Source organism: Camelina sativa, chromosome 12 (assembly GCF_000633955.1).
Source record: "Camelina sativa cultivar DH55 chromosome 12, Cs, whole genome shotgun sequence".
Classification (NCBI taxonomy): Eukaryota; Viridiplantae; Streptophyta; class Magnoliopsida; order Brassicales; family Brassicaceae; genus Camelina; species Camelina sativa.
Window position 1 is genome coordinate 17,607,747 of NC_025696.1, and position 18,636 is coordinate 17,626,382.

Sequence of the window (18,636 nt, forward strand, 5' to 3'; positions counted from 1 at the left end):
CGAATCCCAATTCCCAAACTTCTGTATTTTCACATATGACACCCCTTAAATTCGAAAATACCGAATTCATCATGTTCATAAGGCGATCTTCTAGTTTTGACTAATTTATGTTTACAAGAAAAAAGCAACACAAATCGGAATTTAGATTGATCAAACTTGGTTTTTTAAATCTCGTGAAATCAAAATTTACATTTGAAGAAGATGCATGACATGTACTGAAAGACTTTTATAGGGGTTTATTCTCCAAATCTGGTTGGTTAAAGCCTTAAAAGTAACACATACATACAAAAACAAGATACTACTAACTACAACGCGATAATTGATGATAATGCGACTGAAACATCACAATATGAGCTTTGCCTGGTTTTCCAATTCTTAACCAGACTTGAAGAGCAGGACAGCTTTCTGGTCGAGGTAGAAGTAAACGAAATGGTTTGTCTCGTGCGTTACATAAGAACCTACAGAAATAGAGAAATATCTGTCGAATAAGTATCAAACGAGAACGGCAATCAGATTCTACAGACAAATAATAGAAACCCAGTAAGATAATCTCTTGTTTGTTGATGTATCATGCACATGAATACTTTTGCAAAGATATATCACTTGATTGTTGATGTATGCACATGAGTACTTTTGCTTAGTAAAGAAAAGCTTAAATCCACGAACTGTGAGGCTAAGGGGGTGGTACCACGTCCTTGGGACCAAAAACATAACCCAAACTTACTTGATTCCTTCTCAGAAAATGAATACCTAGCTTGGTGGTACCAACATGTCTATTATTTGCAGTATCAAACTTCCATGTCACTGGGACCAGAACCTAACCCAAAATTTTTCTTCAACACTAAGCGCACAAAAACTATTCAAGCCGCAAGACAAACAATTGTTCCAAATTAAGTAAGGTTAGAACAGAGAAGATCTTACTCACTATATTAACCGGACGAAAATCAAAGAAAACTAAATGAACCAACGACGACAATATGTTCAAAACCAGAATTAGCTACTAAGAAAGTAAGAAATCACTAACTGAGCCTTTTGTTTTCAAAAAATGCCACCTTAATGAGAACTTAAGTAAATAAGGAAAGGAAACTAACCAAAGTTGCGACCAACAATGCAATGCCAAGTAGCACCATGTTTCTTGTCAAACTCTTTCTTTATATTTTCAGCTATATCCTTCTCCACACTGTACTTCTCAAATGCCTACAAAAAGCAAACCCCAGATTCTGACATTGTAAATCCTCATTTAGCAGTAGTATACATCAATCGCTCCAAATATAATTTAAGAGAGACTCTAACTTGAACCAAGCGATCATCAGGGAAAAACTTCTATAGCCTACAAGAACATTAACATCTAGTTCCGTTCCGTACACAATAACAAAATCAGATTTCGAAAAGTTGAGATTGAGAGCAATAAGATCAAATCGAACTCCAGGAGATGACAAATCAGTGAGTAATTCCTAAAAAAAAACTATCACATGGCACAAATCAATAAGCATCACTCATACCCTAAAACTCAAGATCAAGATAAGAAAAATCCCTAAATCCGAAGAATGTACACAAAGGGAGAGTAAGAGAGACTAACGGAGACGGCGATTTCGATAGCTTCCTTCTGCATATCCTCTTTCATATCAGCACTCTTGATAACAGCTCGTTTCCCAGCCGGTGGAGAAGCTTCGAGTTCCGGAAGACTAGATCTCCGATCATCGGAGATAGTTTGCGCCGGTGCACCTCCTCCGTTCACGCTCTTCTTCCTCCTCCCGTCACTCATCTTTCTTATTTTGTTTTCAGTTTCGTTCGTCGGCCACACCTTTTTTTGAAAATCAGATTTGATGAAGAAGAGAGGAAAGGAAAGCGTAAAGCACGGAGGCTATAGTCTCACACTAGTAGTAGTCAGTACTTTATTTAGTATAGATTTTTCGTGTCCGAGTCAAAAGATACTACCGATAACTGCATAGATTGGAACTCATTGATACGGCATCGTTTCTGAGCTAATTGGGTCCAACGGCCCAAATGTGTAGTGAACCTCGATACTCATATCTCAGGGGCCCAAAAGCAGATTAACTTTGGTTTAGCATAACACAAATACTGTATATACGTGAAATTTTTGTTTAATATTAATTGTTGTTTTATATTTACGATACAACTTTATTAATTAATTTTTTAGTTTGAAATATAACAGAAATTGTATCGTATTTGAAATATAACAGAGATAAAACTAAAACCAAATAAAATGTTTGCTAGTAAGCGCCTAGTTAGTAGTTTATTCAACTATTTGGCATGTAATGCTAAAATTATGGTCTCGTCTCTTTTGTGTTTATTCTCCTGCTTGACTCAATTTTTTGAATTTCTATTAAGATGAACAGGTTTTAAAAAATATATTTCATAATAACTATAGGTAAACATTCAGTAGAAATTTTTAAAAGAATTGAATGGTAAGTTAATAGTACTTATTGGTATTATTCAAAGGCATTTTAGAATATTATTAATAGACAATATTTTCTTTATATAGTCTATGTCAAATAATCACCTCATATCATAATTTTTTTGTAATTTTTTTTTTTTTGTATATATTTGATAAGGTAAGATGTTTATGAATCATAGTTTGTGAACTCCAACGAAGGAACGTGGGGTTGCACAAAATGGCCTACCCACCAACATAGAGTCCTCACAACCGTGATTTCACTAATTTTTTACGTAAGTCCATATTTCGCGTATATATTATATTGTATTGTGGATGTTGATCAAATTTCATGATTTTTGGATTTGAAATTTGAATAAAAGAAGAAGAAGATATCGTTTGTTAGTCTTAAAAGTGACATCAACGTCATAGAGGGTTGTGGTTGAAGTTTACTAGCGAGTGGCGACCAAGTTGAGTATCTCAACGAGTACAGATTACCATTGCTTTCATTTGATTATGATTACTTAACAATTTTCTTTTCAATTTGTTTAAGAAACCTTGAATGACTCTTTTAATACAAGAACAAAATAAAAAGAGTTGTTCAGTCTGAATTAAAGGTAGTAAAATTATGCAGGCTCGACTTTTGCCTTAGCCAATTGCCACCACATGGCACATGTGTTAATTTATAGTTTGCTAATTCCCTCCCAAATTAAAGCGTCCGGTTCTTATATAGTTTAACCCTATAGTTAAATACAGTGGTTGCTACTTGTATAACAATTTCATAAATAAGGCATTTGTTATAGATTTGGCTAAAAAAGTTTAAAACACTAGTTTCTACAAATTGCTTTATGCATTTATTGCATCTTGTTTGTATAAATTAGGGGTGGCCACAATGCAATGCAATGCAAGTACTTAGAGGTGCTACTTAACTCAGTACGAATAATAAAACTTTGTATCCATATTTTGGTTTACTAAAATTGAGTATCCACAATTTTAAATACTTTCCTAAAATTGATTGGGACATTAGCATTTGCCATTTAGACATACTTTCTCTCTAACTTCTTACACTTAGACCTACTTTTAACTCTTTCTATACTTTTACAACATTTTTAATAAAACTTTTACTTATGCTTGAACATTTTAAAATAATATAAAAACCTAATTAATTAAAAAGTTTATGGTTTGGTAAATTAGTCATGTATAACTAATTTTTTTATATAAATTACTATATTGTATTATAAGACTTTAAGAATATCTTTTACATTAACTCAACATAGATACAAAGTTTGTAAGAAAACATTGTAGGTTGCAGAGCTTCTCTCAACTATTGGAGTTGGATGTCACAAGTTTTGCTTCAAAAACATTTGTGGATACTTATTTTTGGATAGTTAATTAGTCTATTAAATTCATAATTTGAGTATGTAATGTGGTTGGTTGGATGTGGTTTTGCGGATTCACAGATATTGAATCCACAAAAACCTAAATCTTTAAGCCTAACACACTAAATACTAGACACAAAATATAAAAGCCTAACCATGTATCTTAAAAAGTGAACATTAATGCACTAACTCTACATGGATTTCAAGTTACTATCCACATGTGTAACTTGTATCCATGAATTGTAATAGTATCTACATCAAGCATAGACACATATTATAGTATCAAACAAGAGTTTCAAAGGGTATCTATATGGAAACATATCTATTGATCAAGGTTATAGTACAATTTTTTAGATAGAAAAATACGTTAGAATACAATTTTTTTAGATAGAAAATTTAGTTAAATAAAATTTTCAATTCCAAAACTATTTATTTAATTTAGTTTGGACTTTAAAAATTGTTGATTTGGCTATAAATACCATTTAATTATATTTGATTTAGATTTAACTCATAAATTACTTTAATTTTTGTGAAAACAAAAATGGGGACAAAAATTGAAATATGCAAACAATGTTTATTTCCAAGTTATACTTAAAATATATATTAATTAAAATGAAAAACAAATGTTGAATAAATGATTACCAAGAAAAAAAAAGAGATAAAAATGAGAAAGAAATAGAAAAAGTAAAGATGAATTGAATAGAGAGTTAATTTCTAAAAAAATTGAAAACCATCTAGTTGGGAAGAAATGTTAGAAGAAGTGAGGGGTAAAATGTAATTAAACTTGAGAAAAGTATATGAGTAATAAAAAGTAGGTGTAATGGTAAATACTTTTGTAGAAAGTAGGTGTGGATGCAAAATTCCTATTACTTGCAAATTATTTACAATTTTTTTGCGAGTTAATTCATTGGTTTAAAAAATATGTGTAATTTGACTGTCTTATATAAGTATCAAAACTATGATAGTTGCTCAAGTCCTTATTCCTCAAATACTTATTTTTATTTTAGGAGTGGGCGTATTTATGCCCAATCCTATGATAAATGTAGAATGTTTATTGTGTAAGATGAAAATTACATTACCAAACCTATATTCATGTGGCAACTTCTTGAAGATAAATTATTGTTACATATTAATTGTCACATTTAGTCTCAAATCTTGAAAATTATGGAACCAAAACTCTAAAAGCTCATATAAAATTATATCCCACTAATTAAAATGGTACAATTTGATCATGTAGGGAAATCTATATTCCACTAACCTTATTTTTTATAACATGAAAAAAAAAATCCAGTATCTAGTTTATTTTATTCCTATAATTTATTTTACCCCAGCTCATGAATGTGTGTTTCTTGTCATTCATCCAATAGTAACCACCAATCACACCAATATACACAGTTGCATACTTGGATACATTATAGTGTGAACAAAAAAAAACACATTATAAAACCCAAAAGTCACGTTTCCCGAATTAAGTAAGTAGCCTCCTCCTCTTCCCCATCTCTCTCTCTCTCTCTCTCTCTTTCTCAAAACTCTGTCTCCAAAAATGGCAGAGCCAAGTTTCTATATTGGAGTCATAGGTAATACCTTCTTTGCACGTATTCTTATAAGATCTCTACTACGTACACATCTTCACGATCTTGTATGATGATGTAACATATATGTGTGTCGGTAACCTCTTATCTTATAATTTGGTGTTTGAACGACGCAGGAAATGTAATCTCCGTTCTCGTCTTCCTCTCACCAGTGTGAGCTCACTCTCTTTCTCTCTTTTAAGTTTTGTAACAAGTAACCAAATTGAGTCATATACTCTATAATTTTTTTTAACATCGATCGGTCCAAAATTATTTTACAAAATCATCAGGGAGACGTTTTGGAAAATAGTGAAGCGGAGATCGACGGAGGAGTACAAAAGCTTGCCATATATTTGCACGTTGCTAGGATCGTCTTTATGGACATATTACGGCATCGTTACTCCCGGAGAGTATCTTGTTTCCACCGTCAATGGATTTGGTGCTTTTGTTGAAACCATCTACGTTTCACTTTTTCTCTTTTATGCCCCTCGACATCTCAAGGTTTTTTTTCATATTTTTTGTTATTATATATGTGTATGATCTTCAGTGTTTCTTATATGATAGCTGGTTAAAATCTTTTTTTTATTTGATGCATTTTTATTCAGATTTGGATCTGATTATCAGATTTCTCTGTCGCATTTTAAATTGATTAATGTTTTTCTCCCTAAAGTCAAGTTGATTAAAATATTTGATCCACTTGTTATAATATATATACACTAGGAGGGAGTCTAGGATGACTTGTAAAGTAAAATTTTCCAATATATTTCGACATTTTACAAAAGTGTTTTGGTTCGTATGATTGAAACTTTATATATTTTTATGCTCAAATTGATATGTTGTTACTTTTGTTTCTCTTTTGACAGTTGAACACAATAATAGTGGTAGCGATGTTGAACGTATTCTTCCCAATCGTAGCGATTGTAGCAACGAGAAGTGCGTTCGAAGATGAGAAGATGCGTTCTCAATCGATAGGTTTCATATCTGCTGGTCTAAATATTATAATGTATGGTTCTCCTCTTTCTGCTATGGTAAGTTCATTCCTTAATCTTAATTTCTTCCACCTATCTGTCAATTTCATTGCGTTTAGTAGCGTTTAGGTACTTTTTATATCACCCACGTTTTGAAATTATGATATCATTCATTGTTCATATCCCACTTGGTCCTTTTTGAATTTGCATAAATTAATAATTGTTTTTTTCTTTTTTTCTTGTGGCCGTCCATAATCAAAAGTGACCCACCTGGTCTGAAGACTAAATTTTTTGTATTAAAACATAATGATTTTAATTAATTTAGTTTTGTTTTTTAGTTAGTGGAGTTCGAATATCGTTTATAGTAGATTTATTTTTTTATTTGTTTTTTTTTCTTTCAGAAATAAGGCATATCTAGGTTCATTTTTGTGGTAGTTGTTCATTTAGTTTATAAAGGTTATTTTCGTTCACACATGCAATCATCATCATATTTATAAACCAACAACCACCATATGGCATTTTTTAACTTTTAAGCACGTCTTTAAAAAAAATCAAAGTCACATATCAATTAGAAAGACTTGTACGTCATTAGATTTTTCTACATCTAAAATCTGAATATAAACGTCACAATTGTTGTATTTTTTTTTTTCCCAGCTATAATAATGCACCACGACTTTTTTCGTGGGTCCATTATATATAAAATCTTAGATAAAGACATATAGTGATATACGTATCATTTCGTTTTCATATTTTTTGGCGACAAAAATAAATAAAATTGTGTTTTTTTAGTTTATCATCTGTTATTATAATAAAACAAACTTAATAGTGTCTTCGTTAATTAAATTTACAGAAAACAGTAGTGACGACAAAGAGCGTGAAATACATGCCGTTTTGGTTGTCGTTTTTTCTCTTCTTAAACGGCGCGATTTGGGCTGTTTATGCTTCACTCCAACACGACGTCTTCTTACTCGTAAGTATCGTTCTTTTTTTTGTTTTTACTGTTTTGATCACATACATACTTATTTATGGTTATAACTCCTACGTACGCTCTCATGCTGTCCCCAGTGTCTCATAGTCTTTGGCTTTGGACATACACAAAAGAACAAAACACGAAAACTCAACGAAGCTATTTCAATCGACCCCATGTCTCTTTAATATTCCAACCACTAAAATATATTGTCTTTTTCATGACACCTAGTTTATAAGGAAAAAAAAAATCTTCTGGAAGAAAATGTAGATTTATGTGCATAATGTTTTTTTTTAAGAAATTTAAAAATGTGGACTTCAAGCCTCCAACATCAAACAAATGATTTTTTGTGGTGATGTTTACAAACAATTAATCTTTTTAGAAAATTAAAGTGTGTGGTCTACAATATGCAACAACTACTATTTCGTGGGGTCTTTTCCCTAATGCGTCTTCTTGAGGTTTTGGATAGGTGTTTGAAATTTGATTGATTATGCTGTTGAGAATAAAGTATTTTGTGCTTAATTTATAATAATTTTTTCTTTCTTTTTGTGGTTAAAAAATGAGTAGGTGCCAAATGGAGTAGGGTTTGTGTTTGGGACAATGCAACTCATACTTTATGGAATTTATAGAAATGCCAAACCGGTTGGTTTAAGCAACGGCGTTAGTGAGATTGCTCAAGATGAAGAGGAAGGTCTCACATCACGTGATGTCCCTCTCCTCTCTTAAATCTATTTCTCTTTCGTTTTACAACAAATCAGTTTACTAGATTTTTTTTTTTTTGTTTTATATCGTGAAGAGCTTGTTAATCTGGGTCTCATAGTTATAAATATAAATCTTTCTATTTTTGTGTCCATCTATTGTGGTGTGCGATTTTGTGTACGTTAGTTTTTGGATAAAATTAGATTAATTTAGAGATGGAGTATTACATATTCTTGGACGCTGTTATATTGACCATAACTTATCCTCATATATAAAAGTATCGGTGGATCATGAAACAAAACCAATACCACCACAGCACCACTCATTCTCATTGGTTCCACAATTCTCTTTTTATTTTTTCAAATCTGGTTTGAAAAACTTTTACACTATAGTGGCACAATTAATTTGGTTCATTAGGAAGGACACAAGGTTTATCATCTTCTCAAGGCGTCCAAAAATGTTTATCTCGGCATAGCTTAAATGATGCAAAGATCTTGATATCCCCTACACAGTTCAACACGATTCATTCATAATCGATTGTGGCAACCAAGTACTTCGTACATTGTTGTTACTCGATTAGGCCCAATAATGGGGCCAGATAACATCATATTCTCAATCCTCATAGCCCGGTTGCATTGTATTACAGCCTCAACAAAACTTTGGTGAAACCATCATAATACTAACACATAGAATCTTTGCTGTATTTGATATATATAAACAATATGGTAACAGGCCCGGCTCTAAGGGTGTGCAAGCGGTGCACTAGCACAGGGTCCCCAAAATTTTTTCCTTATTTTTTAGTGTTTTATGATGTATTTTTAAAAAATCTAGAAGAAAAATACAGAGAACAAAGGGCCCTTTTTTGGTTGGAGCACAGGGACCAAAAAAATATTGAGCCGGGCCTGTATGGTAACAATATAAGTCGATAGTGAAGGTATCTCGTTTTTGTTGACGTTGGTCGAGACTCGAGAATCATAACTGTAGTGATAAAATACATAAATTATATTTTTGAACTATTATAAATATTATCTTTTATTTTTTTACTTAAAACGCTCCCGTACACAGATACAAGACAAAAGACAACACACGGAATCAACATAATCGCCTACGACAACCTTCCCCTGGAACCGACCAATCAGAATCCTTTTAGAAAGACTTGGATTTGTTTTTCAAAAGCAACTCTCTAAGCTCCGCTGGATCAATCTCAGCCGCACGATCGGAGGGTCTGTAGTATCCCGTGACTGGATCTGGTCCCCAAGCAGACTCTGCCTCTTGATCTAAAGCCCTTTGTTCGATCTTCCCTACCATAACTCTGGTGGAACCTCCCTTACTCAATCCTGTTGCTGTCACATTCTGGGATGTCGCAACGTAACTCCTCCTACACTCCCAATAACAACAATACGACATTGATTATATATTTTATTTTCAGGGTAAGATTATATATTTTTCCAAACAGGAAAAATTAGAGAATATAACGAGAAAAAGGTGATAACATCATGCATAAGTATCTTTAATAGATCTAAGTAAGTAAAGAGTTTGTATATGTATATATGTATATATATATATATATATATCGTAAGTTCGTAAATCGTAACTTGGAAAAAATGGATTATTGTAACTTTTACGCACACGGCACAAGTACCTTAAGACAATGGAACCAGTAAGATTGCCAGATGTGGCGGAGCAAATATGCTTGAGGGCGCCGAAGAGTGAACGAGCGGCCATTTTCTTATTTGAATATAACGAAATATTAATTTTATAAAGATTGGACGATATAGAGCTTAGCGTTTTAGCTACCGCAAAAACAAAGATCGTTATATTCTTTCAAAGGCAAGTATTAAGCCTAAGAAGAAAACAATCTTTTTTGCAGTAGCCACCGGTGCTAAGCCGCCGTCAGGTTTTCTCCGGTGATGGTTTTATGAGAGTCTTTCTTTAGGGTTTTGGGCGCGCTTTATATACACAACGGTAGAAAAATTTGGGCTAATGGGCCTTACTATGGGCCCACTGCTCATAATTACTGCCAAGAGTAAAGAAGAGAAGGTTAAAAAACTGTAAATGTGTAAGAAGGGACTATTAGTGAAGAAAACTGTTTGTAATTTGGTATAGTTTAAATTTGATGATAAAATCACATTTTAGTTTGTTTTGTTGTAGTCATGAAGGTGCGTTGCTCTAATTGTATTGGAGCAAATAAAAACCAATGTACGTCTTCCACTTGACGATACTTCCAAGTTATAGAAAAATGAAAAGATCTATAAAAGATCTGCGAATAAACAAGTAATTTCGGTACAAAAGATCAGAAGACGTCGGTGGTGGTGAGATCTGAATGATGATGATACCCTTAAACGTGTCTCTTACTTACGTGCGTATCACATAACAACACACACAGTGACACAGGTGTCATGACTGTCATCGTGCCAGACGAGCTTCATGACCAGCGTCGTCTCTTTTTTAGTGCTTCCATATTAATCATTTAATTATTTCATGATTTTTCTTCGTCTTAAAAGGTTGGTTTCTTATGCCCCCGAACGCATATACTAAATCTAAATGATCCATATGTCAACATATTATATCTTAAATTCCAATCTAGTCGTAACAAACTAACAACTTCAGAAAAAAACTCAAAAAAGAGAAATTAAGAGATGGGAGATGAAAGTTAAACGTTCTCTCAACATTAAAAGAAAAAGTACATGATCTACTTTTGTTAAGAGTAAATTACAAATGCCTTTAGAATACATAAAAGTACATGGCCCGTTTTTTGTTTTTTCCTCTCCCCGCCTAAACCTTTGACAAGTTGATCCAAAAACCAGAATCATGACGATTAGTCAGATTTCAACACAGCGCTTTGAGATGCTAATACAATTAGAAACGCCTAATCTCCTTTGGCGGTTTGAAGTTGATCGGGTGTGTTTCTGGAGTTGCATTCTCATCTTCTTTCCACATCTTTATTGTTTTATCGGCCTCACATGTTACCAGTCTCGTACCTGTTTGATCGTAACACGCTGCATATATACCCGCTTCACTCTCCAGTGAACCTGCCATATAAGATGTACCCAACCACAATAAATTAGGACCCTTTTACTATCACTTACATAAACCCTAATCCTACGTCTTCAAAACTTTCTTGGTTTCCTTCGAGCTCTCAATCATATTACACTTCTGAAATTTGGGTCTTCAGCAAGACTCAAAATTGACTACGTTAAATGAACATACTGAGACTTCTACATCTTACCATTACCAGTAGATCAAGAGCAAAGGAACATGAAACAGGATATGTGAATATACGTACCAGGCTGTACAATAGTTTCTGACTGTTGGAAACTGTGACCACTCTTCCAGTCCCAGAACCATATACTTCCATTATCACCTTAATTCGCACACAGAATCAATTTTAGTTGAAAATGATAATGAAAGCAAACAATCACATAAAGAAAGAGAGTCAGAAATAAAATTATTAACCTCCTGTGACCATTACACCATCCTCGTTCACAGCCATTGCGTTAATTATGGTTTTCTGCTGTGAACTGTTTCATGGAGAAAGACAACATTGTTCAAACACGTCAACAAATATATGATATCTCTTATTTCAAAAGCTTTAAGGATGCCAAAGAATGGATATATATCTATCCAGCAGAGACTTACAGCATGTTGTGGCAAAACTCTCCCTTTGGGAGGCTAAATTTCTTGATGTTGTCAGCTGATGCAGAAGCAAATGCATTCCTACAAACAAAGAGAGAACATTAGGAAAAGTAGGTTGAGTGTCTTAAAGACTCGGCTGTTGGAAAGACATGGTGGATGCCATGCAACTATACATACTCTTTAGGATGGAGAGTCATTGCTCGGACAGACTTCTTATGATGTGTTAGCGTTGCCATTGTTCTGCCTGCATATAATATAATCCAGCATTATTCAAATGAAACCATATACTTGCGCCAATGTTTACACAATGAGAAGGGATGTAAGAAGTATGGCTTTTAAGTCCAAGCAGATGGTTAGAATGATAAGACATACCATATCGAAGGTCCCAAAATTTAATGGTGGTGTCATGGGATCCAGTGACAACTTGTGGATCCTGCATCATCACAGATCAAGTGAGTTCCAGTTACCATGATAAGAAGATTCCCAAAAGAAATCCAAATCAACAACAAGAAGTCCATGTGAAAAGATACGTACAGTTGGCCGAGTGAAAACAGAACAAACGGTGTTCTCATGTCCTGTGAGTGCAAAAATTTGCATCTTGGTACGAATATCCCAGACCTGCAAATAAGCAAACATGGAAAAATTCAGTAAAGCTCAAGCATCAAAAGAGCAGAGCAATATATATACTAACAAACAAAGGATTTAGTATTTTAAAATATTTTCTAACCCTGCAGACAGAGTCTCGCCCTCCAGTTAGTAACACGTCCAAAGTTGGGTGGAGAGCTAAGCAATAGACACCACTCAAGTGACCATGATAAGAACGGATAACCTATCAAAGTAATCCACGAGCATTAGATAACAGATATGAGTTGTTCAGATAAGGAAAAGAATAGAGTTGTAACCTTATTTTGCTCAAGGTCCCAGCATTTGACTTGTTTGTCATCACCAGCAGAGAACATATAGGTATGTCGATTGCTTACAGCAAGGCCTGTAACAATATTCAAAAAATAAAAGAAGCCTAAACTTGTACTTGTTCTCGAGTGATAATCATTGAGATGTCTAACGAGATAAAATGCAAGAAATTTAAGAGATTATAAGAAAGAAACTGGAAGAAATTTAAGAGGCTAACCTCGTACTTGTTCGATATGCCCAGTAAGTGTTAGCTTCAGAACTCCAGTTGCTACATCCCATATCTAGTGAATATAACACAAGCAAGCAATTCAGAAAGTGTACTTCATTCAGGATTGCATCTACAAGCGCTAAAGTTGTGGAAGTTTCCCAACAGGATGGAAGTTTTGAATCAAGAAAACAGATTCGGAAAAATTTATATGAAGAAGAAATACTCTCTATAACCTTGATGGTACGATCAGCTGAACCAGTACAAAACCATTCATTACTCGGGTCAAATGCGACAGATCTGACCCAGCCCAAGTGCCCCTGAATGACCTGTGAAAACAAAAATTAACCACAAGTCAAGAAACATCTTAAATGAACAGAAAGAGCCTTCTGGGGACAAGCGAAAGGCCAAAACCATTGTGATGCATCAACAGTACGGTGCCACACATCTTACCCTGTAATTTTTCCATGGTGCATGCCACTCTGGGCGGGGCCATCTACTTGGTATCCTCTCCATTAATGCAGCAGTTGAAAGATTCCTTTAACACGCAGAAAGACGCACACCAGAAAAAAGGAACCAGAATTAGAAAGGTACAAGCTTAGAGAGTTTCAGGTTCGGGGAAGTCTAATTTGCATGGATGTAAATGAATTTCAATACAGATGAAGAAGAAAAGCAAGGATAAGGACGAGACAAAAAACCTTTGATATGATGAGGATCCAGTGGCAGGTATAATGGTGGTGCTTTTGCCTGAGGGACCAATATTGTTCCTTCAATTCGAGAACCAAATATATATAATGAGCATCCTCGTGATATAAGTAGAACATCAATTAGCATATCAGATCAACAAAACCAACAGCTAAAGGAAATACTTACAAGCCTTTAGGCTGTAAAGTTGGACCAACAACAAGGGCATTCTCTGTCACACCCTTTTGCACACTCTTGGACCCTTCTGGACCTGCAAAGATTTATCGAGCAGAGACAATAAGAAAGAAATGCTTAAACGAAATTCAAATAGGAAACAGGAAACTAATTTTTATCTTTCACCAACAAATGATATGGGAAAATACCTGGGAGGGTAAGGGCGTTGGAGGGTCCAGTCTGCTCATTGCTGCGGTCAGGTTGACGTGGAGGTTGACTCACAGGCTCTACACCTCCATATGCAACTTTCATCTGTACATGAAAATTTTCCAAAACCAATCTTATACACAACAACTCACAGCTCAAGAACACACTATAATCAGTGAATCACAGAGAGTTAAAGCAAATAAACCATCTTAATCAGTATTGGTAACTGTAGTCTTAAATGCTAAGAAAACCTAATAAACCTAAGTTCGAAGCTAAATTATAGAGACTCAAATAAACGAATTACACAGAAGTGACGTTTACCTTATGGCTAAGACGAATCTTCTTGCTGCAAGAAGAAAAACGAAGAACTCTTTGTAAATACTTTCAAGGAAAAAAAAAAAGGAAGATTGGAATTGAAAAATTGGGGATCGAAGAAGACTAACGCTTCGAGGTCAGGAGGAGGGAATTGGCCATGGACAGGAGTGAAAAGATCAAGTGCTCGTTTGACGGATTTTTGACTGAGCTTTTTCAGTGACAGTTTTTCGATAGGTTCGATCTCCGTCGTCGGAGCTGGCATCGTTCTTTTTTTTAGGGTTTTACAGAGAAAGAGAGAGAGAATACGAAAGTGAATTTTGCAAATTGGGGGTTTTAATTATTGATGAGTTTATTTATTTACACATCAATTTCACTGCGCCGACCGAAACTAATAAAAGAATATTATTAACTTATTTTACTGGAAATATAATAATTAAAGAGTAAACTATTCTTCACACTCATATTCATTAGTCTACTGCTCTATATACTATTTTTTTATAGTTTTGATAATCTATTTTAAGACTTTGAATTACTTTTTTTTTTGTTCTTCTGAAAAATGTCAAAAGAATGAAAATTTTACTTTTTGAAAATTAGTTTTTATCTAATTTTGGTGTATGGAATATTGCTTTGTCTACGTGAAGTTGGATGGTCAATTTGTATAATAAATTTTTTCATAATTTTGCAGGTGAATAATTTTTTTTGCTTAAAATTCACATTAAATTTAAGATTTTTTAATTAAAAATTCATATTTAATGTCTGATGCAGTTTAATAGTAAATATACTAGAGTGTCGATCGAATCTCAAGAAAAGAAAAATATCAAAGTTACGCATTTACAGCAAAGCTATTGCTAGAGTCTAAGTTCTAAGTTCTAACTCTCATCATCAGACATGAACGTTGGTCTTCTTCTCAAAGACTCCAACACATCAGCCGATGGTCGACCACTCTGGATACCTCCACGGCTCGACCTTAGCTTTGGAACACTCATTGCACTCAGAGGCGGCGTTGCAGCTCCACCATTTATCTCTTTCAACACCGACCTAGCCGCCTTCGCTGCCACCGCATCAGCAGCCGCCGCAACCACTCTCGATTCCAATCCCGAATCTCTAACATTCTCGCTTGTTGCTGGTTCTTCAGGTTCACCGTTTCCACGACTCGTCCCACAGGCAACCCCTTGGTTAGCCATGGACCTTGCCTTTGCAGCCTCGTGCTTCTGCATATCGTAAATAAGCTCTTTCTGAAGCTGTTTGTCAGCGACGAGCATTTCTTCAATCTCGTTCTTGTAGTCTTTGAGGAGGACACGGAGGCAGTCCATGAGCGAACCTGTAAGAGGACTGTTCTTGCTCTCCAATAGCCTCTTGAGCTCAATGAAGATTGGAATGGTGTTCTGAATCAAACCTTTTCTAACAGCTTGCGTTATGGCTCTTCCTTTCGCAGCAGCTGCATTGGAGTCTCCACCTTCTTCCTCCATCTCCACTGTCTCTGACGATGCTCCTCTGGAAACTGATAAGCGGATTTCTTTGCATGCCAAGATTTGAAATGCATCCTACACCGAGAGAACAAAACCAGTTAATAACTCAGGCGGATCACGAGAAGAAATAATAAGCTGTGGAGCAATTTGGAAATTACCTGTAGGACTGCCTGACCAGTGACATCCTCTATGTTGAGCATTCCATCAGAAGCAGCTGCGAGGATCTCTGCACATAATTTGGCGAATGTGGCCAATAGGTGTTCTGGAGCCATCTGTTTAAGCAGAGTAATGTAAATCTGCATTCTTTTAGACCTAGCCCTTTCATCATTCCCTCTACAGAACAAATGTAACAAAAAGAAGCACTAAAATCATCCACACCAAAATATCAAGTTTTTGTATGAGCATAGACTATATAACTTTAACAGAAGTACCTGACAGAAAAAGCTTGATCCTTTGTTTTTGATTGTTTAGAATCTGGATTATTATGGCCAGTGTGGGCATGGCAGTCGTTTAAGACATAAATAGCTTCCACGAAACTGTTGTAAGCTAGAAGTGGCGCCTTAACTATAAGCAAGATGGGGCATAACAATAATCAAAACCCTAGATATCATGTGTCTCTGTAAGAATTTACAATAATATGGAATGAAAGTATGCATTTCATGGTTGCTCCCACGAGTTCTCATACCTTTAAGGATGCTACCAAATAAAAAGTCTGCAAGTCGGCGTATCTTTTCAGATTCATCCACTAGCGATAGAAGAAACCGAAGGAAGAGGACTCCTCTCCACTTCACGTAGTCTCTCTGAATCAATATAGCAACAAGCTTGCTTATCAATCTTCAAGCCTCGAATTTTTCAACAACGGCAAAATAAAGAATCTGTGGAGAATAGTAATACCTGTAATAACCTTGAGAGAAGTATGAAGGTCTGCCTTCTAACAACTTCACAAGGATCCCTAAGACGTTTTGTAATCTTTGGTATGTAACTATCCAGGTAAAAAAACATTAGAGTGTATCAGTCATGTTTAACATTTGAGAAAAGTTCAATGAAATGTTAATGTTCTGTGGATGATTTACCACTCAATCATGGCTGTATAATGAACACAAAAGTCTGTCATTGCCACTACAAGGTTGTTACGCAAGGCTGCACAGTCACTCTTTTCAAGCTCCTGCAAGAGGAAGGCATCAACGAAGTCAAATACGTTACAGTAAACTGCAGGGATAAAGGAAACTAAAACTAAAAATTTTCCTTTCCAAAAATAATCGTGGAAACTGGAATCAGCAAACAGCAAATTGACAGACCTGTGCAAAGAGAGGGATATATCTTTTAGCAAGCTTCCCATCAGCCAAACACATCTTCGCCATGGTCAACCAAGACTGACTGTAGAGAGGAGGAGCTTTTTGTTTCAAGCAAACATCACCTTGTGGCAATTTGTTTTTCAGCTTTGAGTCAGAATTTCCTGAAGTGATGACAGTATGTAACAACGGAACAATTTTGGTGGTGTCAGCAGAAGGATATATAATGACACAAGATCCAATGGTATATACTGCTGTGACTACTTTTGATAACTTCTTGGACACAGAATCCAGTCTCTTGCTTCTTCTACTTCCGAGTGTTGCTGGTGTAACAAAAGAATGATTATTACTAGAGACCCCCTCGATGTACTTCTCAGTGACCTTAGATGCCTTAGATAAAAGTTGTTCTACCCACTTCTTGACAAGCATATCAGACTCCTCAGAGGCGCATGCCTTCTTTTTGCACAAAGTTTTTAATGCTTTAACATGTGCATCGACCTGTCATTCAATGGCATAGACTAAGATCCTGGGAACAGATGGACCATATATGAATTAAACATAAAATTTTCCATTTTCAAACCAGTTAATAATGATCTGCCAATTCAATCGTCCAGGTCCCAGTTAAAGAGAAGTAATCATATATTTAAATCTGAAAGAATATTTTTGAAGACAGAAACCACTGACTTTTAGCGCTTTCGGAGCATGTGTTTGATTTTTTATAGGAGATATCACGTAAAGTATTTATTAGAGTCCCTATTAATTATTACCTCAGCAGAATGGAGGTTAAACTTTTCGNAAAGAGAGGGATATATCTTTTAGCAAGCTTCCCATCAGCCAAACACATCTTCGCCATGGTCAACCAAGACTGACTGTAGAGAGGAGGAGCTTTTTGTTTCAAGCAAACATCACCTTGTGGCAATTTGTTTTTCAGCTTTGAATCAGAATTTCCTGAAGTGATGATAGTATGTAACAACGGAACAATTTTGGTGGTGTCAGCAGAAGGATATATAATGACACAAGATCCAATGGTATATACTGCTGTGACTACTTTTGATAACTTCTTGGACACAGAATCCAGTCTCTTGCTTCTTCTACTTCCGAGTGTTGCTGGTGTAACAAAAGAATGATTATTACTAGAGACCCCCTCGATGTACTTCTCAGTGACCTTAGATGCCTTAGATAAAAGTTGTTCTACCCACTTCTTGACAAGCATATCAGACTCCTCAGAGGCGCATGCCTTCTTTTTGCACAAAGTTTTTAATGCTTTAACATGTGCATCGACCTGTCATTCAATGGCATAGACTAAGATCCTGGGAACAGATGGACCATATATGAATTAAACATAAAATTTTCCATTTTCAAACCAGTTAATAATGATCTGCCAATTCAATCGTCCAGGTCCCAGTTAAAGAGAAGTAATCATATATTTAAATCTGAAAGAATATTTTTGAAGACAGAAACCACTGACTTTTAGCGCTTTCGGAGCATGTGTTTGATTTTTTATAGGAGATATCACGTAAAGTATTTATTAGAGTCCCTATTAATTATTACCTCAGCAGAATGGAGGTTAAACTTTTCGATTTTCTTCAGCAAATTGTCAGCCAGGTCTGCAGCAGGCTCTGCTGGCAGCTGAAGGGAAACATTGGAGATTGTTTGCAAAAGACAAACTCGATCGCCAGCCCATGTAGAAGAATTACACTCGACACCCTGTTCCTCACCTTGTTCATCAAGCCCTTCAGAAAATAGCCGAGTTATTATAAATA

General features: G+C 35.2%; 5 protein-coding genes across 6 annotated transcripts in view; 1 reads left to right on the forward strand and 4 right to left on the reverse strand.

Annotated features, from left to right (window-relative positions):
- Positions 147-1,917, reverse strand: LOC104732047 (dynein light chain 2, cytoplasmic). The gene is made up of 3 exons (XM_010451574.1): positions 1,580-1,917; positions 1,092-1,197; positions 147-458 (listed from the first exon to the last, which is right to left on the reverse strand). The coding sequence occupies exons 1-3, from the start codon at positions 1,763-1,765 to the stop codon at positions 376-378; spliced, it is 375 nt and encodes a 124-aa protein (XP_010449876.1). The 5' UTR covers positions 1,766-1,917; the 3' UTR covers positions 147-375.
- LOC104732048 (bidirectional sugar transporter SWEET17) lies at positions 5,241-8,211 on the forward strand. Of its 2 annotated transcripts, none has more exons than XM_010451576.2 (6): positions 5,241-5,351; positions 5,483-5,519; positions 5,636-5,846; positions 6,209-6,373; positions 7,164-7,283; positions 7,379-7,623. In XM_010451576.2, exons 1-6 carry the CDS (start codon positions 5,318-5,320, stop codon positions 7,466-7,468), a joined length of 657 nt encoding a protein of 218 aa, XP_010449878.1. In that variant the 5' UTR covers positions 5,241-5,317; the 3' UTR covers positions 7,469-7,623. The 2 variants fall into 2 exon arrangements, with proteins under 2 accessions (XP_010449878.1, XP_010449877.1); XM_010451575.1 differs by lacking the exon at positions 7,379-7,623 and adding an exon at positions 7,848-8,211 and having other exon boundaries at positions 5,242-5,351.
- LOC104732050 (late embryogenesis abundant protein Lea5-like) lies at positions 8,994-9,914 on the reverse strand. The gene is made up of 2 exons (XM_010451577.2): positions 9,622-9,914; positions 8,994-9,357 (listed from the first exon to the last, which is right to left on the reverse strand). Exons 1-2 carry the CDS (start codon positions 9,702-9,704, stop codon positions 9,126-9,128), a joined length of 315 nt encoding a protein of 104 aa, XP_010449879.1. The 5' UTR covers positions 9,705-9,914; the 3' UTR covers positions 8,994-9,125.
- Positions 10,627-14,430, reverse strand: LOC104732051 (protein pleiotropic regulatory locus 1). Its single transcript, XM_010451578.2, has 17 exons — positions 14,241-14,430; positions 14,119-14,143; positions 13,800-13,902; positions 13,606-13,687; positions 13,431-13,499; positions 13,186-13,270; positions 12,969-13,061; positions 12,745-12,808; positions 12,518-12,603; positions 12,343-12,444; positions 12,150-12,233; positions 11,988-12,048; positions 11,793-11,859; positions 11,619-11,696; positions 11,436-11,500; positions 11,266-11,343; positions 10,627-11,011 (listed from the first exon to the last, which is right to left on the reverse strand). The coding sequence occupies exons 1-17, from the start codon at positions 14,372-14,374 to the stop codon at positions 10,839-10,841; spliced, it is 1,449 nt and encodes a 482-aa protein (XP_010449880.1). The 5' UTR covers positions 14,375-14,430; the 3' UTR covers positions 10,627-10,838.
- LOC104733610 (condensin-2 complex subunit D3-like) overlaps positions 14,848-18,636 on the reverse strand; it is a 7,663-nt gene continuing 3,874 nt past the window's right edge. Inside the window, exons 3-10 of the mRNA XM_010453178.2 lie at positions 18,425-18,613; positions 16,880-17,371; positions 16,655-16,746; positions 16,476-16,563; positions 16,267-16,381; positions 16,013-16,145; positions 15,740-15,914; positions 14,848-15,656 (exon numbers count right to left, since the gene is read on the reverse strand). Of these exons, the coding sequence (XP_010451480.1) occupies positions 14,982-15,656; positions 15,740-15,914; positions 16,013-16,145; positions 16,267-16,381; positions 16,476-16,563; positions 16,655-16,746; positions 16,880-17,371; positions 18,425-18,613 (1,959 nt within the window). The 3' untranslated portion in view covers positions 14,848-14,981. The remainder of the gene's footprint in view (positions 15,657-15,739; positions 15,915-16,012; positions 16,146-16,266; positions 16,382-16,475; positions 16,564-16,654; positions 16,747-16,879; positions 17,372-18,424; positions 18,614-18,636) is intronic.

Coding starts and splice junctions, on each gene's coding strand:
- LOC104732047 (XM_010451574.1), bottom strand. CDS start 1,765: ATGAGTGACGGGAGGAGGAAGAAGAGCGTGAACGGAGGAGGTGCACCG. Junction 1,198..1,579: donor CTATCGAAATCGCCGTCTCC/GTTAGTCTCTCT, acceptor TGCTTTTTGTAG/GCATTTGAGAAGTACAGTGT. Junction 459..1,091: donor CATTGTTGGTCGCAACTTTG/GTTAGTTTCCTT, acceptor CTATTTCTGTAG/GTTCTTATGTAACGCACGAG.
- LOC104732048 (XM_010451575.1), top strand. CDS start 5,318: ATGGCAGAGCCAAGTTTCTATATTGGAGTCATAG. Junction 5,520..5,635: donor CTCGTCTTCCTCTCACCAGT/GTGAGCTCACTC, acceptor CAAAATCATCAG/GGAGACGTTTTGGAAAATAG. Junction 6,374..7,163: donor GTTCTCCTCTTTCTGCTATG/GTAAGTTCATTC, acceptor TTAAATTTACAG/AAAACAGTAGTGACGACAAA.
- LOC104732050 (XM_010451577.2), bottom strand. CDS start 9,704: ATGGCCGCTCGTTCACTCTTCGGCGCCCTCAAGCATATTTGCTCCGCC. Junction 9,358..9,621: donor ACTGGTTCCATTGTCTTAAG/GTACTTGTGCCG, acceptor TTGGGAGTGTAG/GAGGAGTTACGTTGCGACAT.
- LOC104732051 (XM_010451578.2), bottom strand. CDS start 14,374: ATGCCAGCTCCGACGACGGAGATCGAACCTATCGAAAAACTGTCACTG. Junction 13,062..13,185: donor CACCATGGAAAAATTACAGG/GTAAGATGTGTG, acceptor TTGTTTTCACAG/GTCATTCAGGGGCACTTGGG. Junction 11,860..11,987: donor ATTTTGGGACCTTCGATATG/GTATGTCTTATC, acceptor TATTATATGCAG/GCAGAACAATGGCAACGCTA.